This window comes from Bos mutus, chromosome X, assembly GCF_027580195.1.
Source record: "Bos mutus isolate GX-2022 chromosome X, NWIPB_WYAK_1.1, whole genome shotgun sequence".
NCBI lineage: Eukaryota > Metazoa > Chordata > Mammalia > Artiodactyla > Bovidae > Bos > Bos mutus.
The window spans coordinates 70,111,584-70,135,556 of NC_091646.1; the positions used below are offsets into that span (position 1 = coordinate 70,111,584).

The window sequence follows — 23,973 nt, forward strand, 5'->3', positions numbered from 1 at the left end:
CAGGTGTGGGCACAGGGGCGCAGGCGTGGGCACAGGGGCGCAGGCGTAGGCACAGGGGCACGGGCGTGGGAGTGCAGGGGCGGGGGGCGTGAGGTGGGGGGTGCGGGGCGGAGGCGCTGGTGGGTGGGGGCCGGGAAGCGGGGCGCCGGGGCCCGTGGGGCGGGAGGCACCGAGAGGGGGCCCGGGGGATGGGGCGGGGGCACGGGGGCCAAACCCCTAGATAAGAGTGACGCAGCAACCCAAAAGTGCCTGGCAACACTGAACTGTGATGCCCGCTTCCAGAACCCCCCGAATTCTGCAGATAAAGAGGAGTTAACTTGAAGCTTTTTGGCACTCACTCCTGACACCAAGAAAAACAAACGGGGGTAGATTGAAAAACACACACACACACACACACACACAGAGGTAAGCAAATGCCTTCTATATTGTGCCCGATTCTCTGGCAAAACCCCACACATCCCATAATTGAAGCATTTGGCCAACAGAATACAAACAAAATGTCCTTGACATTTAAAAATATTAATAACGAGTTTATCTCATGTTAGACACGGTTCCAAACGTTTTATTTGGATTTAATCCTTACAGACACTTTTAAAAAGCAATGTTAGTACTCTCATTTTACAGCAATCAGTGGCTAAAAAGTGGCAAGGAGCTAGAATTCAAATTCCAGTAGCACTAATTTAGTCTGAAGCACCAAACTGCCTATCTACATATATAAAGGTACTTTCTGAGTTGATAAGAAATTGGGTTAAAAAAGGTTTATCATTATAACCTTATCTCTTACAAGAAACTTTCAATTTACCTCTATAAGCTGCTTCCATAAAATGAGGCTTACATAACTGTGTGCCTCAGAGGTTTGGGGAAAGAATCTGAACATTAGCTGTAGTTAATATTAAAAGGCACGTGCTTCAAGTAAAGAGTGGATTTAGGACTGGAATCAAATGACAAGTTACACAAGTTTATTCAAGGTACATAAACTCCTTTAGACTGGAGGCAGAAGGAGCTGAAGCAGACTGAAAATAACTGATGCAGATTCCTGATAAATAGTCAAGAGGGTGGTGGTAGGTATTTATGACTAAGTTACTGGATACCTTTCTTGTTCCATCTTCCAAGAAACAAACACCAACCTATATTAGGGCTTTAAGGGTTACAGTCCACAGAACTTAGGAGGTAAAGCACCATATATTTTATTGGAAACAAATTCTTGTTTATATCTCTGTGAAAACAGGCACCTGAACAGCCTGTTCTGGTCCCTGATACATGGATATCCTCCTCCCTCATACCTGTGGTTGAGTTCAATCACCATACAAAGTGGGAAGGAACAGTCCACATAAAGAATGAGACTACAAGGGTAGATGAAGAAGCCAGAATGGTTATAAGCTAAACAGGAACAAGCACAAGTGAGTGCGCTGGGAGTCTCAGGCTTTCTCAATTCTTAATAGGTTATACACCAACCTCACCCATGCTCCACCACACATGGCTGAGAAAATGAAATAATTCTTACTATCATAGGTGCACTATAAAGAAATTTGGTCCTGTTGTTGCTGGGAACTGTTGAAATATAGATTTCATCATTGGAGGACCCTATTATTCCATCCAACGCTCAATTTAACAGAACACAAAATACATCAGCCATATTAAGGGCAAATCATTCATTTATTGTTTAAAGATTGCAAGACAACATCTGAATTTCTGTAGCACAATTTAAATGTTTTACTTCTTTGATAAAGCAGAGTATAATAGAAAAAAACAAGTAGTTTCCAGTAATATCTATATATCTATTCAGAAATAAGTCCTCCACAGACATGTTACCTGGAAACAAAAGCCTGTTACAATAAGCAAAACTTCAACCAGAGCGGCTACTTTTCGTGCCAGGAAAAGGTTCATCCCTATAGGAGGAATGATGTGCTATGTAAAATGGCTGTAAGGTCACAGCCTTGAGGGCACTGGAAGTATATTATCCTATTCCACATTAAGTAGCTTGGTGAATTTCAAACATCAATTTATCTGCAACCAAGCTGGCAACCTTTAACTGGTATCTTAATCAGATAAAAAATAAATTAAGAAATCCCTAAACTGATGTTCTTTCATTTACATTGTTAAAAGGTACACAAGTTCATTAACATGTAATTCTGGTTAGAATTACACTTGAGACTCTCTGCTCAGATTTTGGTTAATAGTATGAATCTTTCAGAAATTTCAGAAAGTTCTTATTAATCAATAATTTGTCAGCTAGGATACATTCAGGCATCAGCTGCAACTACAAAATAGGTGCACTGCCTCAGCACTTTGGAAAGACATTATAATCTAGAACACTACTAGCAGACAAAATATTACCTGTTACTGGATAGCATATGTGCAGTACAGCAAGACAAAAACATATATTCATATGTTGGCTTATTTAAGCCTCAAGCTCTCGATCCTTTGTTGAAATTCAATAATTTTATTCCTATGGTTTTTTAATACCAAAAAACTCAAGCTCCAGGAGAGCTAAAGTCTAATTTGTACTCCAAACCAAGTAGCAGTGCAGTTTGCTACTACTGAGGCTGAGTCCGAAAAGACTTCAGGATCAAGTCCAGAAGACAGTTATAACACATGATACCCTAGAAGGTCTGAAAAATAATTACTCATATACATTATCTGGTCCTTTTGAGCTTTTTTCCTATAACATGTTTTTGATGAAAGTTATTTAATGTATCAGAGATAACTGTGACTTACTGATCAAATATTTGAATACTTACCTGGGATTTCATTTCTGCTGAAAGAAATAGGAAGAACAGGACTCACTTTAAAAAAACAAACTTCAGAAATGAAGGTAAAAATATTATCACACATTATCACTTTTGGAAGCAGCAAAGAGGGACAGTCAAAGGTAAAACACTGGTGAAATAGGTCAAGACTCTAGGCCAAGAAAACCTATATTATTATCATCAATGACAGTACCACAACTGTGCCCTTCATAATTAATAATCACTCCTAAGAATTTTCATTTGGCACCAGATGATATGTTTAAGAGAAACACTCTGGGAGGTTCTGAATCAGACTTGGTTTTGTTAGCCAAGTTACAGGAAAAATTTTAAAGTCGGGGGAGGGGAAGAAGGAACTAGGAAACAGACCAGGAAAAATATTAAGTCATCATCATCATCGTCATTGTCATCATCATCTAAACCAACAAAGCACTGATAGCTCCAGACATTATGTCAGACACTAAAACGACTGATATAGGCTCAAGTGGTTTATAAAACCTATAAAAAGACTACACCAGCAAAGTTCCCATTAATCCGTAGAGTTCAGAAACTAAAACAAGGAAAATTTAGCTTAAAACCTTATCTCAAGAGAATCATATACACTTCACATGAATAAAAATACCTGAAACCAAACATTTTTAAAAGCTCCAATACCCAAAATATAAAGAAAAAAATTAATTCAGAAGACTCATCAATCCATGGAATCACAAAACGGCTGGACAATCTCTCTCTCCCCTCCACACTATCCATCCCATGGAAGACCAAGGGAGATCAGACCTTCGAGACCTATGCACCACCTGGTTGCTGCAAAATCCTATGGAGACTCCTTGTGGAATAGCAGTTTCCCATCTCCTGTGTCTCTCCCTATCATGCAGGAAGCAAGTCTGGCTGTGCTATTGTATTATCATTATTTGTCACCCATCTGCAACATGATACCATACAGATAAGTAAAAAGTACATATCTAGTTCCCTTTCACCAGAAGGTTGAGGCTCAGGTATAGGGGTAATTCTCCTGTGTACATGGTGTCTTTATTTAGGCAGACTCAGTGACTTCAACAGGCTTAATCATGTGATCAGGTTTGTTGCCAGCTGCATAATGCTCCCACATCTGTAGATACAGCCTCTCTAGTTCCATTGTGTATTGTTTGGTGTTGAACAGGGGGCTAGATATTCTCTGCTTCCAGACTTTGCCACGAATTTTCTTCAAGCTGGATAATAAAAAGGAGCCAAGTTTATAAATCACAACAGAAACTCAGAACTAGCTCCCATAAATACCTAAACACCTCTGTGGTAAATTACATGGCCAAACTTATTTTTATAAGATTTTCTCTTCTGACTGGCCCACCATTACCTCAATGCTAAAAAAGTGAAAGGTCGCGAATAACAAAATGTTAAACACCTATAATGGAGTTCACCCCCACATTCTGTGAAAAAATTTAATTCTTTCCTAAACAAGTATATCCAAGAGATACCATGCTTTCTCCATTCATCTTATTCCTACCTTTAAAATAAAAACAATTCTTGGCAAGGACACATATCTATTCCTATGTACTACTGGTTAGAATGTAAACTGCTTTACTCTTTCAATAAGCAATTTAGCAATGTGTCTGTTAGAACCATAAATGTTCATAACCATTATGACCTATCAATAACCTTTTAAATCTATTCAAAAGAAATCATCAGAGATGCAGACACATCTGGCCATGCAAAGATGTTCACTGAAGCACCATTCACAATAGCTAAGGCACAAACAGATGGAAGTATTCATTTTATGAATATTTTAATGAAATAGGAAAACACTCCAGGGGGAAAATGCAATGTCTACTGCTATAATTTTCCCCTTGTACATGAACTGAGTTGGTTATTTAGATACAAAAAAAAGTGTTCCCAATAATAGTGGGGGATTTAATACCCCACTCACTCCTGTGGGTAGATCAACCAAACAAAATTAGTACGGAAACACAAGCTTTAAACTATACAATGGACCAGTTAGACCTAATTGCTATTTACAGGGTATTTCACCCCAAAATATTGGATTTCACCTTTTTCTCAAGTGCACATGGAACATTCTCCAAGATAGATCACATTCTGGGCCAAAAATCTAGCCTTGGCAAATTTTAAAAAATTGAAATCATTTCAAGTTTCTTTTTCTGATCACAATGTACATACCAACTACAGGGGAAAAAAACTATAAAAAAACAAACATATGGAGACTACACAACATGCTTCTGAATAATCAACAGATCATGGAAGAAATAAAAAAGGAAATCAAAATATGCATAGAAACAAATGAAAATTAAATCAAGACAACCAAAAATGTATGGGATTCAGTAAAATCCGTGATAAGAGGGAGGTTCATAGCAATACAAGCCTACCTCAAGAAAGAAGAAAAACATCAAATAAACAACCTAACTTTACACCTAAAGCAACTAGAAAAAGAAAAGAACAACCCCAAAGTTAGCAGAAGGAAAGAAATCATAAAAACCAGAGAAGAGGGCTTCCCTGGTGGCTCAGAGGTTAAAGCATCTGCCTCCAATGCGGGAGACCCGGGATTGATCCCTGGGTCGGGAAGATCTCCTGGAGAAGGAAATGATAACCCACTCCAGTATTCCTGCCTGGAGAATCCCATGGATGGAGAAGCCTGGTAGGCTACAGTCCATGGGGTCGCAAAGAGTTGGACACGACTGAGCAACTTAAAAAAAAAAAAAAAAAAAAAAGAAGAAATAAGTGAAAAATTAATGAATGAGACTATAGCAAAGATCAACAAAACTAAAAGCTGGTTCTTTGAGAAGATAAATAAAATAGACAAACCGTTAGCCAGACTCATCAAGGAAAAAAGGGAGAAGAATCAAATCAACAAAATCAGAAATGAAAATGGAGAAATCACAACAGACAACACAGAAATACAAAGAATCAGAAGAGACTACTATCAGCAACTATATGCCAATAAAATGGACAACTTGGAAGAAATGGACAAATTCTTAGAAAAGCACAACTTTCCAGAACTGAACCAGGAAGAAATAGAAAATCTTAACAGACCCATCACAAGCATGGAAATCGAAACTGTAATCAGAAATCTTTCAGCAAACAAAAGCCCAGGACCAGACGGCTTCACAGCTGAATTCTACCAAAAATTTAGAGAAGAGCTAACACCTATCCTACTCGAACTCTTCCAGAAAATTGCAGAGGAAGGTAAACTCCCAAACTCATTCTATGAGGCTACCATCACCCTAATCTAACACAACCAGACAAAGATGCCACAAAAAAAACTACAAGCCAATATCACTGATGAACATAAATGCAAAAATACTCAACAAAATTCTAGCAAACAGAATCCAACAACATATTAAAAAGATCACACATCATGACTAAGTGGGCTTTATCCAGGGATGCAAGGATTCTTCAATATTTGCAAATCAATCAATATGATACACCATATTAACAAATTGAAAGATAAAAACCATATGATTATCTCAACAGATGCAGAGAAAGCCTTTGACAAAATTCAACACCCATTTATGATAAAAAACTCTCCAAAAACCAGGCACAGAAGGAACATACCTCAACATAATAAAAGCCATATACAACAAACCCACAGCAAACATTCTCAACAGCGAAAAATTGAAAAGCATTCCCTCTAAAATTAGGAACAAGACAAGGGTGCCCACTCTCACCACTACTATTCAATATAGTTTTGGAAGTCCTAGCCACAGCAACCAAACAAAAGAAATAAAAGGAATCCAGACTGGAAAAGAAGAAGTAAAACTCTGTTTGCAGATGACATGATACTCTACATAGAAAACCCTAAAGATACCACCAGAAAATTACTAGAATTAATTAATGAATTAAAGTTGCAGGATATAAAATTAATACAAAGAAATCCCTTGCATTCCTATACACTGCAATGTATATGAAAAAAGAGAGAAATTAAGGAAACAACCCCATTCTCCATTACAAAGAAAAGAGTAAAATACTTAAGAATAAATTTTACTAAATAAACAAAAGACCTATATATAGAAAACTATAAAACACTGATGAAAGAAATCAAAGATGACACAAATAGATGGAGAAATATACCACATTCATGGACTGGAAGAATCAATATAGTGAAAACGATTATACTACTCAAAGTAATCTATAAATTCAATGCAATCCCTATCAAGCTACCAATGGTATTTTTCATAGAACTAGAACAAATAATTTCAGTTTGTATGGAAACACAAAAAGTCTCGAATAGCCAAAGCAATCTTGGGAAAGAAGAATGGAACCGGAGGAATCAACCTTCCTGACTTCAGACTATACTACAAAACTACAGTCATCAGGACAGTATGGTACTGGTATAAAGACGGAAATATAGATCAATGGAACAAAACAGAAAGCCCAGAGAGAAAACCATGTACCTATGGACACCTTATCTTTGACAAAGGAGGCAAAAATATACAGTGGAGAAAAGACAATCTCTTTATCAAGTGGTGCTGGGAAAACTGGTCAACCATATGTAAAAGAATGAAATTAGAACACTTTCTAACACCATACACAAAAACAAAATGAATTAAAGGTCTAAATGTAAGACCAGAAACTGTAAAATTCATAGAGTAAAACATAGGCAGAACACTCTGACATAAGTCACAGCAAGAGCCTCTATGACCCACTTCCCAGAGTAGTGGAAATAAAAACAAAAATAAACAGTATGGGACCTAATTAAACTTAAAAGCTTTTGCACAATAAAGGAAACTGTAAGCAAGGTGAAAAGGCATCTTCAGAATGAAGCAAAATGAAACAACTGCCAAAGAATTAATCTCCAAAATACACAAGTAGCTCATGAAGCTCAATACCAGAAAAATGAGCAACCCAATCAAAATGTGGGCCAAAGAACTAAACAGACATTTCTCCAATGAAGACATACAGATGGCTAATAATACATCAAAAGGTGCTCAACATCACTCATTACTAGAGAAATGCAAATCAAAACCACAGTGAAGTATCATCTCACGCCAGTCAGAATGGCTGCCATCAAAGTCTACAAACAATAAATGCTGGAGAGGGTGTGGAGAAAAGGGAACCCTCTTACACTGCTGGTGGGAAGGCAAACTGGTAACAGCCACTATGGAGAACAGTGTGGAGATTCCTTAAAAAACAGCAATTAGAACTGCCATCCGACCCAGAAATCCTACTGCTGGGCATACACACCAAGAAAACCACAACTGAAACACACATGTACCCCTATGTTCATTGCAGCACTGTTTACAATAGCTAGCACATGGAAGCAACCTAGATGTTCATCAGCAGGTGAATAGATTAGGAAGTTGTACATATACACAATGGAATATTACTCAGCTGTGAAAAAGAATGTATTTGAGTCTGTTCTAATAAGGTGGATGAAACTGGAGCCTATCATACAGAGTGAAGTCAGAAAGAGAAACTCCAATACAGTGTGTGTGTGTGTGTGTGTTTTTATATATATATATATATATATATGGAATTTAGAAAGACAGTAATGACAATCCTATATTCAAGGACTTTTGCACTGTGTGGGAGAAGGTGAGTGTGGGATGATTTAAGAGAACAGCATTGAAATATGTATACTACTACATGTAAAATAGATGACCAATGCAAGTTTGATGCATGAAGCAGGGCACTCAAAGCTGGTGCTCTGGGACAACCCAGAGGGATGGCGTGGTAAGGGAGATGGGAGGGGGGTTCAGGATGGGAGGACACATGTGCACCCATGGCTGATTCATGTCAATGTATGGCAGAAATCACAATAGTGTAAAGTAATTATCCTCCAATTAAAATAAACTAATTTTTTAAAAAAGTGTTCCTAATATCACTTGTTCAGAAACAGGAAAAAAAATCAATTCTTCTGGGAACACAGGAAAGAATTCTCTCTCGATTCTTGTTCTGAATAAATCATTTGTCATGAAACTATTCTTATATAGAGACAATTATTACTTTAAAACCAGAAGGTGGAATACTCCTGAAGAGTTTTTTTTAATTAATTAAAATGTTATTTTATTGTTTGCTGTGCCAGAAACTAGTAAAATGGCTATGCATATCCATTGGCCTCAAACCAACCATAACCATATTAATGTTATCCTCCAAATAAAATTCTGAATCTCAGCAGAATGGTTAAACTGTGCTGCATCCATACACTGAAATATTACTCAGCAATAAAAGGGAATGAGTTACTGATATCAGCCAACAACATGGATGAGTCTCAAAACATTATCCTGAGTGAGAAGCCTTCAGAGTACATAATGCATGATTCCATTTGTATGAGGTTCTAATAAGACTAAGTAAATTATGTGCACGCATGTGTGCGTGGTAAGTTGCTTCAGTCATGTCTGACTCTGCGACCCCATGGACTGTAGGCTCCTCTGTCTATGGGATTCTCCGGGCAAGAACACTGCAGTAGGTTGTCATGCCCTCCTCCAGGGGATCTTCCCAAGCCAGGGATCAGACCTGCATCTCTTACATCTCCTGCATTGCAGGCAGGTCCTTCACCACTAGTGCCACCTGGTAAGCCCCAAATAAACTACAGTGGAAAAAAATTCAAAATACTGGTTATCTCAGAGCTGGTGAGGTGGACCAACTGAGAAGGGGTATGAAGCAACCTTCTGGAGTGATGGTAATATGCTATATCTTGTTGGAGGTTTGGCTTATAAAGGTATTTCTCAAAACTCACTTCAGATTTGTGTATTCCAGTTGGGATTAACAGATACTATACACAGCATATACATACACACACATGTATATAGTATATATAAAATAAACAAGGTTCTACTTTATAGCACAAGGAACTATATTCAAAATCCCATAATAAACCATAATGGAAAAGAAAATGAAAAACGTGTGTGTGTGTATAACTGAATCAATTCTGCTATACACCGGAAATACAATATTGTAAATCAACTACACTTCAATTAACAAAATTAATTAAAAAAAGATTTGTGCATTCCACTGTATTTAAATTTTACCTCAAAAGAGAAGCAAATATTAAACTCTTAATGATGTCCATTCTGAGGTAAAAACACTGATGTCTATAATTTACTTCAAATAAGATGGATTACTAAATGGGTATAGAAATAAATAGATGAAATATAAATAGATGAAATAAATGTGGTAAAAGTATAGAAGAATATTAGTGGTGGAAGCTAGGTGGTAAGTATGTGTTTATTATAAAACTGAAATTTTTCACAACAAAATCTTGGGGAAAAGCATTATTTATATGAAGTCAGCTAAGTTCCAAAAATGTAAAAAAAAAAAAAAAAAATACACTCAATTATTTACTGTAGTTATCTCTGGGATGATGGACCTGAAGCTTCATATTTAATGCCCAGTCTCAAATTTTTCACTTATTTTTCTTAGCTGTATGTGATGTTCAATGGAGAAAATTTTGAAAATAAATAAATACTTAACATACATCTGTTGAATGCTTACTATGTACCAAGAACTGTTGTAAGTGCTTCACATGGAGGACCTTTTTAAAATCCTCACATCTCTGCAGGGTAGGTACTATCATTCATCCCCATTTTGCAGATGGAAAAACCAAGGCACATAAAGACTAACTTGTCCAAAGTCACAAAAATTATGAGAGCCTGGATTCAAACCCAGGAAATCTAACTCAAAGAGGGTGCTTCTTTAAGCTTCTACATAATATGCTACTTCTCAGAAAAACAAAAAGAAAAAAAAATCACCCATAATACCCAAAGAAAAATCTCATTTAAGTAATACACTATTTTATTGTATGGATAAAGCATCATTTATCTAAGCATTTAAGTTGTACCTGGATATTATTAGGGTCAAAGAGTCAGCTTTTTTTTTTTAAGCTTTAAAACGATCGCACCAATTTATTTACCAATGTATGAAAAGGCCAGCACCTCAATGCTCCCTCATCATTTGTATCATATTAAGTCTTAGACTTCATAGTCAAATAATGGGTATACCTCAGTGTTATTTTATTTCTACTAGGGAATTCCCTTGTAGTTCAGTGGTTAGGCCTCTGCACTTACCCTGCCCAAGGGCATGGGTTCAGTTCCTGGCCAGGGAACTAAGATCCTGCAAGCAGCATGGCACAGCCAAGAAATAAATATATACATAAATATTTATTTGTACAACAGAGGCTGAAACTTTTTCCTATTAACTATTTGATTTTCTACTTTGGTCAGTTGTCATTTCCTTGTTTACTTTTCTATTAAGGGATTTAAAATGTAAATGTTCTTCAGTCTTTATATATTGGCAATCCAGTGGTTAAGACTCCACACTTCCAACTGCAGGGGGCAAGGCATTCCTCACAGCACAGCCAAAATAAATAAATTAAATAAAAAAGAAAAAGCTCTTATCTCATCCAGAGAGCATACAACTAATTCACGTATTTTATATTACCCTTATTTTATGATTTCACACCTAAATTCTCTCTAAATTTTCCTTATTTCCTTCACTATACCATATAATTTTTCATGGAAAAGTTTACTTACTATTCTAGATCAGTCCCCAGCTTCACAGCTATGTCTTCATATTCTTGTCTATTTTTAGCAATAAGCTCAAGACAACCTAAACAAGTGAGCTGGGAAGCCGCAACTCGAGAAGCAAGAGTCTCTCCTGCAGTAAAAAAAGATAATAATTGCACATCTGAGAACACAAATAGCACACAGTTATTAATGTTATTTATGTTTAAATATCCAAAAAAAAAAAATATCTACACAATGCAGATGAGGCATGTTCAGACCTCAACAAGTCTCATTTTCTATCATTTTGCCCTAAATATTGCTTCTAGTACATATGATTTCACCTGGAAGTGTTTCTTCCAAGGAGATTTTAAAAAGAATAAGGAAGCAACTCACCTGGCATAGTCACCATGGGTGTCCCTGCCCAGAGAACATCCATCCCTGTGGTGTGCCCATTACAAAGGGGAGTGTCTAGACAGACATCAGCCAGCTGGCCTCTCCGGACATGTTCCTCTTTAGGAGCAACAGGTGAAAAAATGATACGGTTCTGAGGAAGTCCCATATTCTGTGCATACTGTTGAATATTAGGTTCTCCTACTGCTGGAAAACGTAACAGCCACAGTACACTATTGGGAACACGCTTCAGAATCTAAAATAGGGAAAATAAGAATAAGTATTAATAGCTCTGCCCTTCTCAAGAAAGGCTCCCATAAATTTCTAGTAATTCTACCATATACCGTACTCTATGCTTTTCACCCAGAAAGCAGCCTACTGTGAACTTAAGTTTTTCTTTCACATAGATGAATTAGATCAACTGGGTTATAGTGTTCTGCTTAGCTGTCCCCAAACACAGTTCAAAGAAACAGGAGACTGATGCAAGAAGCACAAAACAAGTAACTAATTAGAATAATCTGAGGCAGCTATGTCCTGTGGGAACTGATACTAGGAGTGGTTTTTGTCCACAAGATAGGAATTTTTCATTTCAACTTTCAAATTCCCCAGCATGGTACAACAAACAAAGTTAGCTCACATTTGCCAAACTTTATTTGCACAATCTAGATCAGGGGTCGGCAGATTTTTTTCTGTAAAGGACCAGAGAGCAAATATTTTTGCTTTTGATGCCAGCATGGACTCTGTCATAACTATTCAATTCTGCCCTCGTCACTGGAAAGCAGCCACAGACAATATGTAAATTAGTAGGCACAGCTGTGTGTCAATAAAATTTTATTTACAAAAACAAGCAGTTGGGACTTTCCTGGCAGTCCAGTGGTTATTAAGACTGCTTCTACCATAGCGGGTGTGTGTTTGATCCCTGATTGGAGAACTAAAATCTGGCATGCCTCACATTGTGACCAAAAACAAACCAAAAAAACAAACAAACAAAACAAGAACAAGCAGAGGACTGGATCTGGCCCACAGGCCACAGTTTGTCAACCTGATTTAGATCTACATCTATTCAATTAAGTTCACCATCCCTTCACTGAAAGTCATGAGAACAGACAGATTTCAGAATTTAGAGTATTTCAGATTTTTAAAAAGTAGTACAGTAAGTATAGTGTGGAGATTCCTTAAGAAACTGGAAATAGAACTGCCTTATGATCCAGCAATCCCACTGCTGGGCATACACACTGAGGAAACCAGAAGGGAAAGAGACACGTGTACCCCAATGTTCACTGCAACACTGTTTATAATAGCCAGGACATGGAAGCAACCTAGATGTCCATCAGATGAATGGATAAGAAAGCTGTGGTACATATACACAATGGAGTATTACTCAGCCATTAAAAAGAATACATTTGAATCAGTTCTAATGAGGTGGATGAAACTGGAGCCTATTATACAGAGTGAAGTAAGCCAGAAAGAAAAACACCAATACAGTATACTAACACATATATATGGAATTTAGAAAGATGCTAACAATAACCCTGTGTACGAGATAGCAAAAGAGACACTGATATATAGAACAGTCTTATGGACTCTGTTGCAGAGGGAGAGGGTGGGAAGATTTGGGAGAATGGCATGGAAACATGTATAATATCATGTATGAAACAAATCGCCAGTCCAGGTTCGATGCATGATACTGGATGCTTGGGGCTGGTGCACTGGGATGACCCAGAGGGATGGTAATGGGGAGGGAGGAGGGTTCAGGATGGGGAACACATGTATACCTGTGGCAGATTCATTTTGATATTTGGCAAAACTAATACAATATTGTAAAGTTTAAAAATAAAATAAAATTTAAAAAAAATTGTAAAAAAAAAAAACTAAAAAAAAAAAAAATTACATAATGTACTCAGCAGCAACTTCCTGTAAACAAACATTAATATCTTTCCATCAAGATGCAGGAATATTCATACTAAATGGAATAAAATAAAGAATCATAGCTTAACATCATTTCAGGCAGTTTTGCTACCAAATAAATTACCGCAAACTTATGAACATGTTTTTGGTTTTCAGGTTTTTTGAAATGGGGAAGTGAAGACTAAGGGATAGAAAACCTGAACTCATCTGCTTCCTCTTCTCCTCCACCCTCCCTCCTCCTTTAAAGAAAAACAAAACAGACCAAAAAACGCAAATATTGATCAGAAAAAAAGTCAACCAAGAATTATCTCCATTTTAGCTCTATGGAATAAAAGCCAGATATGGATAGCAAAGTTAAGAACCTTCAGAAGTCCTGCTTACACGAAATGGTACGATGAAATGACTGATAGGTAATGGCGTAAACCAATTCCTTCCTAGTTTTAATTCTACAATATTCCAAGAATGCTACTAAACACGGATGAATATACATTAATAGCTTTACTATCAGCTTAGACCATGAGTTGGCAAATATAGCCTATGAGCCAAATCGGACATATCTCACGTATTGCCCACTTTTGTAAATAAAAATTTATTGGAACATACCTACGCTCATTCATTTACATAAGTATGGTGTTTTCCTGTTACAATGGCAGAACTGAGTAGATATGACAGATAGTATGGACTGAGAAACCAAAAATATTTACCACTTGGCCTGAAGAAGTTTGCTTTTAAACACGTAAATTTTAAAAGTTCATAATGTGATATTTAGACACATGAAAGAAAATTAAAAACTGCTGAAATCTACAGCTCTTTTGAAAATTAGACATGAGAACAATAGTTCCTGAATGGGGGTGGGGAGGGGCAGGCAGCCTCAGCAAGACGGCCTATATACAGAATCTTTTCTAGAATCTCTAGACATTAATAATGAATCTACACATACTCACATTTGCCCACATCTGCAAAGTGGAAGGGTCAATTTTATATAACTGATTAAAGTTACAGTACACAATGGCATCTTCCGGTAACCCATACTGAGAACGTGTGGTTACAATAATGGTACGAGGAACCTCTTCTCCAGTGGCAGCCTTATTGTTGATCTACAACAAGAAAAAGAATATGATGATTATACTTAAAGTCAACATACTCCAATATTTTTCAATCAATAAAGAATCCTTATGATGCAAAGTGGTATAACCATTAAAAGTCATATAACTAAACTACAATGGGAAAATATTTGTGACGCATTAAGTTAAAGGAAAAAAGTTAGGGCACTATCTTAATTTGGGGTGGACTGCACTATGAAACATCTCACTCTAGCCAAAGAGTTCTCTTCAAAATCCTATAAATCCAACAGCAAGCTTCTTCTCACTCTTTTCTTCATGAATGAAATGTCCTTTTCAAAGTCACATCCACCTTTCAGAACTAAACTTCAGTTACCAAACAATCTCTGTAAAAGCGCCTTGCCTCACCACTATTTCTGAGCATCTATATACATAATTATAGTCTTATCTTGCAATTCCCACATATCTGGGGACTACCTTACATTGTTATGTAACTATTCCAGGTGTGATGGATGTCTCATATAAATGGGCATTGTGTTCTACATTCAAAATTCTTTGTCTTTGTACACTTCAAGAATTACACTTTTTTTCCCTTAAGTCAAGCATGTCTACCCTATTGTTTCAAAGGACAGTTAACCAGAAAGGTGGGGGGGACACATCACTGTCTTTTCAGCCCAATGCACATTATGGGTGATTAATTCCCTAACCTGAATTCACTTCAAGCGCCCTCTTGTATAAATTGCTATACCACTAAAACTTTTAACTCCTAAGAGGTCAAAGATCCTTGCCTTATCATCTCTTGACAGAGCTACACATTCACTTATTCAAGTACACAAGCAATATATATTTACTGAGCACATACTACATTACAGAGGCTAAGACACAGGCTCTAAAGTAATTCAATTCAGTGGCAAATGCATTCAAACCCAGGACTTAGAATGTGTTGTGCTGGATGTAAAGATACATCCCAAATATTTCAGAAGCAGAGAATACAGGTACCAATGGAGCAGGGGAGGAGAGGTTACAGATACGGAGAGAAACAGATTGTCGGAGGAGCTGTCTGAACTGAAAGTCTTAAAGATGAGTAAGATTTAACTGGGGAAAGGATGAGTTATAGAAGCAAGAAACTGTATGATGTCTACAGATATTTCACCATTGATAAGAGTAAAGCCACAGAGGCAGGGAATAACAAGGTATTAACACAGAAGACTCTCATTAAGTAATCTGCTGGCTGAATACAAGTGACTTTTAAAATCAAACAAACCTATATAAGATGCCAGTTTTCCCCAAATTCATTTCCTCATCTATAAAACAGGAGTAACGATGTTTACCTCCTAGAGTTATGAGATTTGAAAAAGATAAATGTATACTTGGTGGTACACAGTACATTCTATTATTCTCTTCTTACCTGGGTAGTTGCCAGTCCATTGCTAATACTGAATCCATTAATTGTTATCTGAATTTGTCCTCTGTTAATCATTTCAATAACTGCTTCTGCAATAGTATTCATAGGAATGACAGGCATATTAAGAGCTGTATTACTGCTGTCCACATTGTCTCCTCCATCAGGACATTTCATCTTAAAATAATTACACAAAAATACATCATTAGGGGAAAGATCCCAAATGCAGATAACTTTATTTCAATTACAATATTGACCAGGTTCTGACCTTGACAATTTTCACATCTGGTAGACTATCAAGAAATGCTTTGAGGTCGATGCCATTCAGCACAATCCGATTGTCATAAATGTGTCCATTGGACTTAAAATCGATAACTGCTTTTTTCTAATAAAAAAAAAAGTTTCAAATGTATCTGTTAGAATGCACAGGAACAGTAGTAAGAAATAAATGACTACAGTTCTTTGCAATTCCCCTACAGCACTGTTTTTCTACCTACCTTCAGGTGAGGGAACATATTAGCATGATCACCAATAAAGAAAGTATGAGGCATATAAGCCAGCTTCTCAGAATATTGCTCAGCAACTTCAGCAGGTGAAGTTTCCTGATCAGTGATGATATAATCCATGAAAAGTGCGCCACTAGTCCCAGGATACCCCAGCCACATTGCCTAGAAGAAGGAAAAAAATCATATGAAAAACTAAGAACCTTCATCAAAAGGGTCTAAAATTAAATAAGTAAACAAACGAGGGTGGACTTCTTTAGCCAATCAAGTAATATTTCAAACTAAACTTCCAAGTGCTAATCGGTTTTTCCAATTTATAACATAGAACAACTGTTTACATCAACTACAAACTGCATGTCTCCATAAACATGTACCTGTGGGCATTGTATCCTTACCTTTAATTCTTTGTCCCTATGCATTTTCAAGAACTACACTTTTTTCATAACTTAGGCACATCTATCCTATTGTGTCAAAGGACAGTTAACCAGAGGGGGGAAAAACATATCACTGTCTTTTTAGCCCAATAAACATAATGAATGTTGTTATTATTACTTCCTTTACCTGAATAGGAGCTGGCCTGAGAGCAAAGAGTTCATTTCGAGCACCCTTGGTATAACCATTCATATTTACAAGGATGTGTATACCATCTTGATGGATGCGATCAGCTGCTTTTCCATTGCATGGAATCTACAGAATAAAAAAATAAAAATTTATTATATACAATCTCAGACTGATTCAATTAGCCTTAATGATATTAAACAGAATTCAAATTCCCAGACGCAAAAATACAAGAACCCAAATTAAGAATACATTAATGCAGAGTAAAAATATGGTTAAGTGCCATTAAAATGGGCCCACAGTATCACCAAAACAGGATACAGAGGAAGGAGAGTTTAATTCTACATTGAATGTATGAACAACTAGGCTTCATAGCAGAGATGGTATTTGAAATGGGTGTCCAAAGATGGATAGGAGTTTGAGGGAGTTGGAAGAATTATAATCTCACAGAGAACTATATGAATAAGGAACCAGAGTAAAGTGCACAGTAGGTTGAAAAAACTGGGTAGATCACTTCTGTTTGCTATAGGGTATAACTGAAGGCTAATGGGGGGTGAAAAGCACTGGCAAACAAGGTTGCAGTCAAACTCAGAAAGGTTGTGAAGGCCATTCTGAAGAGTCTGGACTTCATATATGAAGTTTACATATATGAAGATTAAAAAAACCCTCCAGGTGTAAAACAAGCCACAGGGATATAACATATGCCATGAGGAATATGGTCATAATACTGTAGTAACTTTGTATGGAGACAGATGATTACCAGACTTTTCATGGTGATTTCATAATATGTGCAAATGTCAACTAACTATGTAGTACACCTGAAATTCTCCCAGGTGGCGCTAGTGGTAAAGAACCCGCCTGCCAATGTAGGAAATGCAAGAGACACAGGTTTGATCCCTGGGTTGCAAAGATCCCCTGGAGATGGGAATGGCAACCCACTCCAGTATTCTTGTCTGGAGAATCCCATGGACAGAGGAGCCTGGGGGGCTACAGTCCATGGGGTTCAAAGAGTCGGACACAACTAAAGCAACTTAGTGAGTGCACACACACCTGAAACTAATATTGTATGTCAACTATGCTTCAATTAATATATATGTATAAAAGATATATATATTTTTAAAGAGTTTAGACTTCAGTCAATAAGCAGTGAATCCTGAAAGGTCTCAAGAGATGGAGGGTCGTATGCTGCTTGGTCACAGAAGAGTCCAACCCTACACCAAAAATGGTAAGGTGTACTTCCAAAGCAATAGCTATAATGCAAAAGATGTTGGGTACAAATTATTTATGAAATGACAAGAGTCTTGCAATTCTCCTACTAGGATTTCAATGATTCATCTATATGAATTACTAGATATACCACACATACCTCTGTTAGTCACCAAAGTGGCCAAAAGAGCCTGTAAGAAAAAACTCTAGTCCATACCTTCAGCAACATTCCCTCACAGGTTTCAATCTTAATTTATCATAAAACTTTAGCTCCTAGAGAAAATAGCAATGGAGCCAAGTATAAAAATAAAGATTTAAAGGCAAAGGTCCTTTAAATGACCTGTTTGTTCTTCTTCCAAGCCACCATCTTGTTCAACTTATTCAGGTAATATTAGATATCTACTGTCACAAGTGCTAGCTCAATCCCCAGAGAAGTTCTATGTCCAAGCAGAGATATATCATATTTCTATTTAATTTGCAACCTCAGCAAAATCCATGATGATTACAAATGTAATGTAATAAATGTAAACAATCAAGGAAATAAGATCAAAGCAATTGCCCACAGGCATGTAGTATGCATGTGCGTGCATGCATGTGTGTTAGTCGCTCAGTCATTTCCGACTCTTTGCGACCCCATGGGCAAACCCACCAGGCTCCTCTGTCCATGGTATTCTCCAGGCAAGAATACTGGAGTGGGTTGCTATTTCCTTTTCCAGGAAAGGCATGAAACAGCTGATGTTAAATATTTGTCAGGAAAAATACAAGCTAGACGTCAACAGTTTTATTCACTATTTGCTCAAATTATAAAGCTGAAGTGTAAGAGTTACACCTACCTGAGAAAGATCAATGAAATGATTGGCTTCTGCCATCACCTTCACTCGGAAGTTTGTGCCGTCATCTGGGCTCAAGGCATAACAGAATACCTGAAAGGTAGCACATAATATGTATTTAATAACCTCGGCTCATATCTTTCCTAAAAAGACACTGGGCTTAACACCTAATGGTGACAATAGCGGCTCTAGGGAAACACTAGTCTTACCTCAAATTTATCAGGATTGTGCATGCCTGGAATAGACTGCATAAGATGAGAAGTAGGATGATTCCCAAAGTCAGAACTCACATATCCTACACGCAGTCGACCATCACTGAGCTTCAAGTCTTTTGGATGCTCATATGGTGGTTTATGAAGGACATTAATCTAACAATGGAATTCAAGGCTTGTTAGTAAAGTTGAGTCTATACATAAACTTTCACCTAGGAAAACTGACTAAAAACACAACTCACACCTATTGGGAATGGTTTTGTGCCCAGAATACTTCTTTAATTCATATAGCCAGTTCAATGCAACCTTAGCAACTTATATAATATGGTTCATACTGTGACCTGTTTCTGAGGCCAATGAATAGCCCAAGCAAGTCTAAAAGTTATAGGAAGGAAGCAAAGTGGACGGAGTATGACAAACCCTACATTTTAGAAGAAAATTCTGTAGGGGAACATTTTCAAAGAACAGAATTAGACCTAGCACTCCACTCTATTCTGCTAAGTAAATTCCCGCCTTTTATCAAGTAGTGCTCTAATTCTCAAAAGTAAGTATAAAACACATTACTAAAAACTATGATTTTAAAACTAAAGAAACATCAGTCCACTGCTAGTATTTCAGTTAAGGGTTCTGCCTTATAGAATGGAAGGGATTATGATCAAGATAGGACAGGGACTTCCTTGGTGGTCCAGTGCCTAAGACTCCATGCTCTCAATGCAAAGGCCTGGGTTTGATCCTTGGTCAGGGAACTAGATCCTGCGTACTGCAACTAAAGATTGCATATGCCACAATGAAGACTGAAGATTCTGCATGCCACAACTAAGACCTGGTACAGCTAAATATAAAAATAAAAGACAGGACACAATGGAAGGAGCTTCTGGGCTCACTCACAAAGCTTCATTTCTCAACTTGGGTGGTGTTCACCTTATGATAACTCACTAAGCCATAAATCTAATTCAGTTTTTTGTATCCATGTCTTACTTTACAACAAAAAGATTAAAACAAAAGACTTGCACCTTATCCAAGCAGAGGTTCCCATGCCTCTCAGCAATAGCTTTCCTGAAGCCATGAGAAAGAGGATATAGCATACTATGATGAGGATGCACAGAAGGCAACCTATTCTTCTCTAACTGGTCAGCCACAATGCTAACCAATTTCTTCATTCGTTCATCATAGTCTGTCCAGTCACAGACAATCTAGAGAAGGCAAAAAGAAGATATTATCCAGAAAATTGTATTCCAAGACTTAACATTTTATGTGTCTTTGGCCTAAAGTAATGTCAGATAACCCATTAGAGAACACTGTCTCCAACCAAGCCTGGGTTAATATGGCAGATAACAATTAAAAAGAGATTACAACCCTGAAAGCCAGTTACTGGCCCATTATTCTTTACCTGCAGGCAATGAGCCAAATTACAGTAAGCGTCAGGAAAATCAGGTTTAAGCTTCAGGGCAGTGCGATAAGAAGCAATTGCTTCTGGAATATTCCCTGAATCCTGGAAGTAAATAAAGTGGGATGGTTAAAATGTTCCCTAAAATTAAAAACATTACCTACGAAGATGCACATATTATAATAAAATACATATAAAAGAATAGTACCTTGTGAATGGAAGCCAGATTACTGTGGGCATCTGCAAATGCAGGGTTAATCTGAATGGCACGAGTGTAACACTGCAAGGCTCCCTGAACATCCTGCATCTCCTTTAGAGTGTTTCCCATATTAGAGTAAGCATCAGCAAAGGTAGGACTGATTCTAAAGGACAGGACAAAGATTTTATTTCTCTAGTACTAAAACCTTTAACCCCTGTAATGTTAATTTAGTCTGCTGTTACTAAAAGTGCCATATATCAAATGTGCCAAACACCAAGCATTTAAAACCTTGAAAAAAAATAAGGCTGGGAGTCTCTTACCGAATTGCCTCCTTATAATGCATCAGAGCTTCCTGCAGTTTTCCCTGCTGCTGTAATACACTTGCTAAATTTGAATGAGCAGCAGCAAACTCTGGGAAGACCTATAAAGATTAAAAATGATAACTGAGGTTTAAAAAAATAACTTTAGCTAAAACAGCAGTAATAACTTATAACAAGAACTTGGCTCAAGCACCTTTATTCCCTATACTTCTCTCTACCTTCTCCAAGTCTATGCATTCTTCAAAGCCAAAGAGCTCAAATTCTACCTCTTTATTTTATACCTCTCCATGTTTCAAAACATAACATCTTAATTTATGCTGGTAACTCTAGCATCTCTCTCTTTGAAATTGCTACCACATCTAACCAACCAACATTATAGCCATCAGGCACTGAAATTATACACTTACTGATAACTCCTCTTAAACTGTCGCTTACTGTTTAAATTTTTATGCAGATCTTATCCACATATAAAATAACAACCTCAATGTTAAGGACTTTCTTGAATGTTACACAGGACCTCACTCACACTTTAGGTACTCAATTAATTGGTTCAATGAATGATTCAACCACTATTTATTTTTACAAAAGAGGTAGATGACATGGCAGACTTAATTGCCTTCCCTCTATCACACGAAATACCCCGTCACACCACCCTCAACATACTTCTAATGCTTTACGATACAGGCGAACTGCCTCTTCAATGTTTCCCTGTTCCCGTTTGATATTGGCTAGGTTGTTCAGAGAGTCTGCATGGGTGGGACACAGTCGGAGAGCTGTGTTATAACAATCTTCTGCTTCAGCAACCTAAAAAACAAAACAAACTATTCAAACCCTATACAGAGGAATCAAAGAGCCACCAGTGATATTATTCTAACAATTGCTTAGTTAAGCCTAGTGGCTGGTAATATTCCAGAAACAGGTATTTTTTCTATTCTTCCTCTCAACCGAAACTCCGAAGTCAAACAAAGTATTGAAGTCAAACAAAATATTGAAGTCGGACACTTCAATATTTAACACAGGACAATAAATACAAAAATGACTTTTTAAAAAATCCCACCAGGTGACAAAGAAAAAGTGAATAAAAATCCTTACACTGCCCTTCTCTTTGAGAGCATTGGCTAGGTTGCAGTAAGCATCAGGGAAATGTGGTTGCAGTTCAATAGCTCGCCTGTAGGTGTCTATTGCTAGATCTATCAGTCCTTGCTCATAGTATACACAAGCCAGGTTGCCGTGTACCACTGCATGATTTGGACTCAAGCTTAGGGCACGAAGGTAAGCTGCCACAGCTCTGTAAATAAAACACACACACACAATATAGCTAACCTTTAGTGGATGCTTTATTACAATTCATGCCATACTATACTTAATCTCAAAAATCAATATTGCACCTTTATAAAATGTATTTTTACACTGAAAACTTTTCTATACCCACGTAAGAAACAGGCTTTCCTTTGAAAACAACACAAAGTTAAAATTCAGGATTTACTTTTTGAACCATTCAGAAGGAATAATTTTGTCTAAAAGATAACCATTTCAATAGTTTTACAATAAAGGAAATTTCAACTAAACCAGTGAGACAGACAGTGACTTTATGAAAAGCCAACAATGCAAAGTCAGGCAATAATAAAAGGTAACACAGCAGATCTGATGAGGGAAAGCAACACAGTAGAAAAGGAGTGCATTTCAACAAACCATTGTAATAATTTCAGTCCAAACTCTCAAGTGTTGATACAACAGACTCCAAATAGAACATTCTCTCACCTGTCAAAAATCCGTGCCTCTTTCAAGACATTTCCTAAATTGATATAAGCATCCAGAAAATTGGGGTCAAGGGTGACAGCCTAAAAATTGCAAGATAGTTACTCAGAGGAAGTTAGAATTTCAGACTCACTTCCCAATTACAATTCTTAATTCTGACATAATTTTAGATCTCCCATTACATTTTCTAGTATAATTCAATATTATTTCTTTCATTTTTAAAACCCAATTATTTCAGTACATTCATTATTCACAAACCTCAATATTATCAAAATAACTTCCTATGTAATATGAGTAAAATGTGTCCTGAAGGAAAAAATTTTAAACTGGGTCTGCTCTAATTTTATTGAGCTCAATACTTCTAATAGCTGGCCCTATTTTATTCTGAGTTAATGAAGCTTAGGTTTTCTAAAAAAAATAATGGCAGGAAGCAGCAGCAAACTCTGAGAAAGGAAATATATACTTCAATAACTACAACTGTATACTCAGACATTAGTAACATATGTAATTAGAGCCATATACTCAGTAAGATACATTACTACAATGGGATGCTAACCATTAAATGGTCTCATCCAAATAGTTCTGAAGCTATCTTAACATATAAGCAGATATATCCACAGAAGTAATTCTCAACCCTGGCAGTGTATCAGAATTTACCTCCTAAATGGTAGGACTTCCGTGGTGGCTCAGTTGGTAAAAAGTCTCCCTGCAATGTCGGAGACCAGGGTTTAATCCCTGGGCCAGGAAGATCGCCTAGAGAAGGAAATGGCAACCCACTCCAGTATTCTGGCCTGGAGAATTCCATGGACAGACAGCCCATGGGGTCACAAAGAGTCGGACACGACTGGAGTGACTAACACTTCCTAAATGGTGCCTGAGTTCTATCACAGGGCAATTAAATCAGATTCTCTGAAAACGGGGCTGAGGGACTTTCCACAGAGGTCTAGTGGTTAAGACTCTGCCTTCCAATGCAGGGAGTACAGTTCAATCCCTGATTAGGGAACTAAGATCCCACATGTCTTGGGGTGCAGCCAAAAAGTAA

The 23,973-nt window shown here is 37.2% G+C and overlaps 1 protein-coding gene across 2 annotated transcripts in view; it reads right to left on the reverse strand.

The window, feature by feature from the left end:
- Positions 1 to 2,900: 2,900 nt before the first annotated feature.
- The window catches only part of OGT (O-linked N-acetylglucosamine (GlcNAc) transferase), a 41,154-nt gene continuing 20,081 nt past the window's right edge, over positions 2,901 to 23,973 (reverse strand). For both annotated transcript variants that reach the window (XM_005900811.3, XM_005900810.3), the window contains exons 6-22: positions 22,935 to 23,014; positions 22,266 to 22,461; positions 21,837 to 21,977; positions 21,174 to 21,274; positions 20,863 to 21,016; positions 20,658 to 20,759; positions 20,281 to 20,460; positions 19,265 to 19,423; positions 19,059 to 19,148; positions 17,023 to 17,148; positions 16,456 to 16,626; positions 16,227 to 16,343; positions 15,965 to 16,135; positions 14,440 to 14,592; positions 11,591 to 11,843; positions 11,225 to 11,348; positions 2,901 to 3,955 (exon numbers count right to left, since the gene is read on the reverse strand). In XM_005900811.3, coding sequence (XP_005900873.1) covers positions 3,781 to 3,955; positions 11,225 to 11,348; positions 11,591 to 11,843; positions 14,440 to 14,592; positions 15,965 to 16,135; positions 16,227 to 16,343; positions 16,456 to 16,626; positions 17,023 to 17,148; positions 19,059 to 19,148; positions 19,265 to 19,423; positions 20,281 to 20,460; positions 20,658 to 20,759; positions 20,863 to 21,016; positions 21,174 to 21,274; positions 21,837 to 21,977; positions 22,266 to 22,461; positions 22,935 to 23,014 — 2,493 coding nt within the window. In that variant the 3' untranslated portion in view covers positions 2,901 to 3,780. The remainder of the gene's footprint in view (positions 3,956 to 11,224; positions 11,349 to 11,590; positions 11,844 to 14,439; positions 14,593 to 15,964; positions 16,136 to 16,226; positions 16,344 to 16,455; positions 16,627 to 17,022; positions 17,149 to 19,058; positions 19,149 to 19,264; positions 19,424 to 20,280; positions 20,461 to 20,657; positions 20,760 to 20,862; positions 21,017 to 21,173; positions 21,275 to 21,836; positions 21,978 to 22,265; positions 22,462 to 22,934; positions 23,015 to 23,973) is intronic.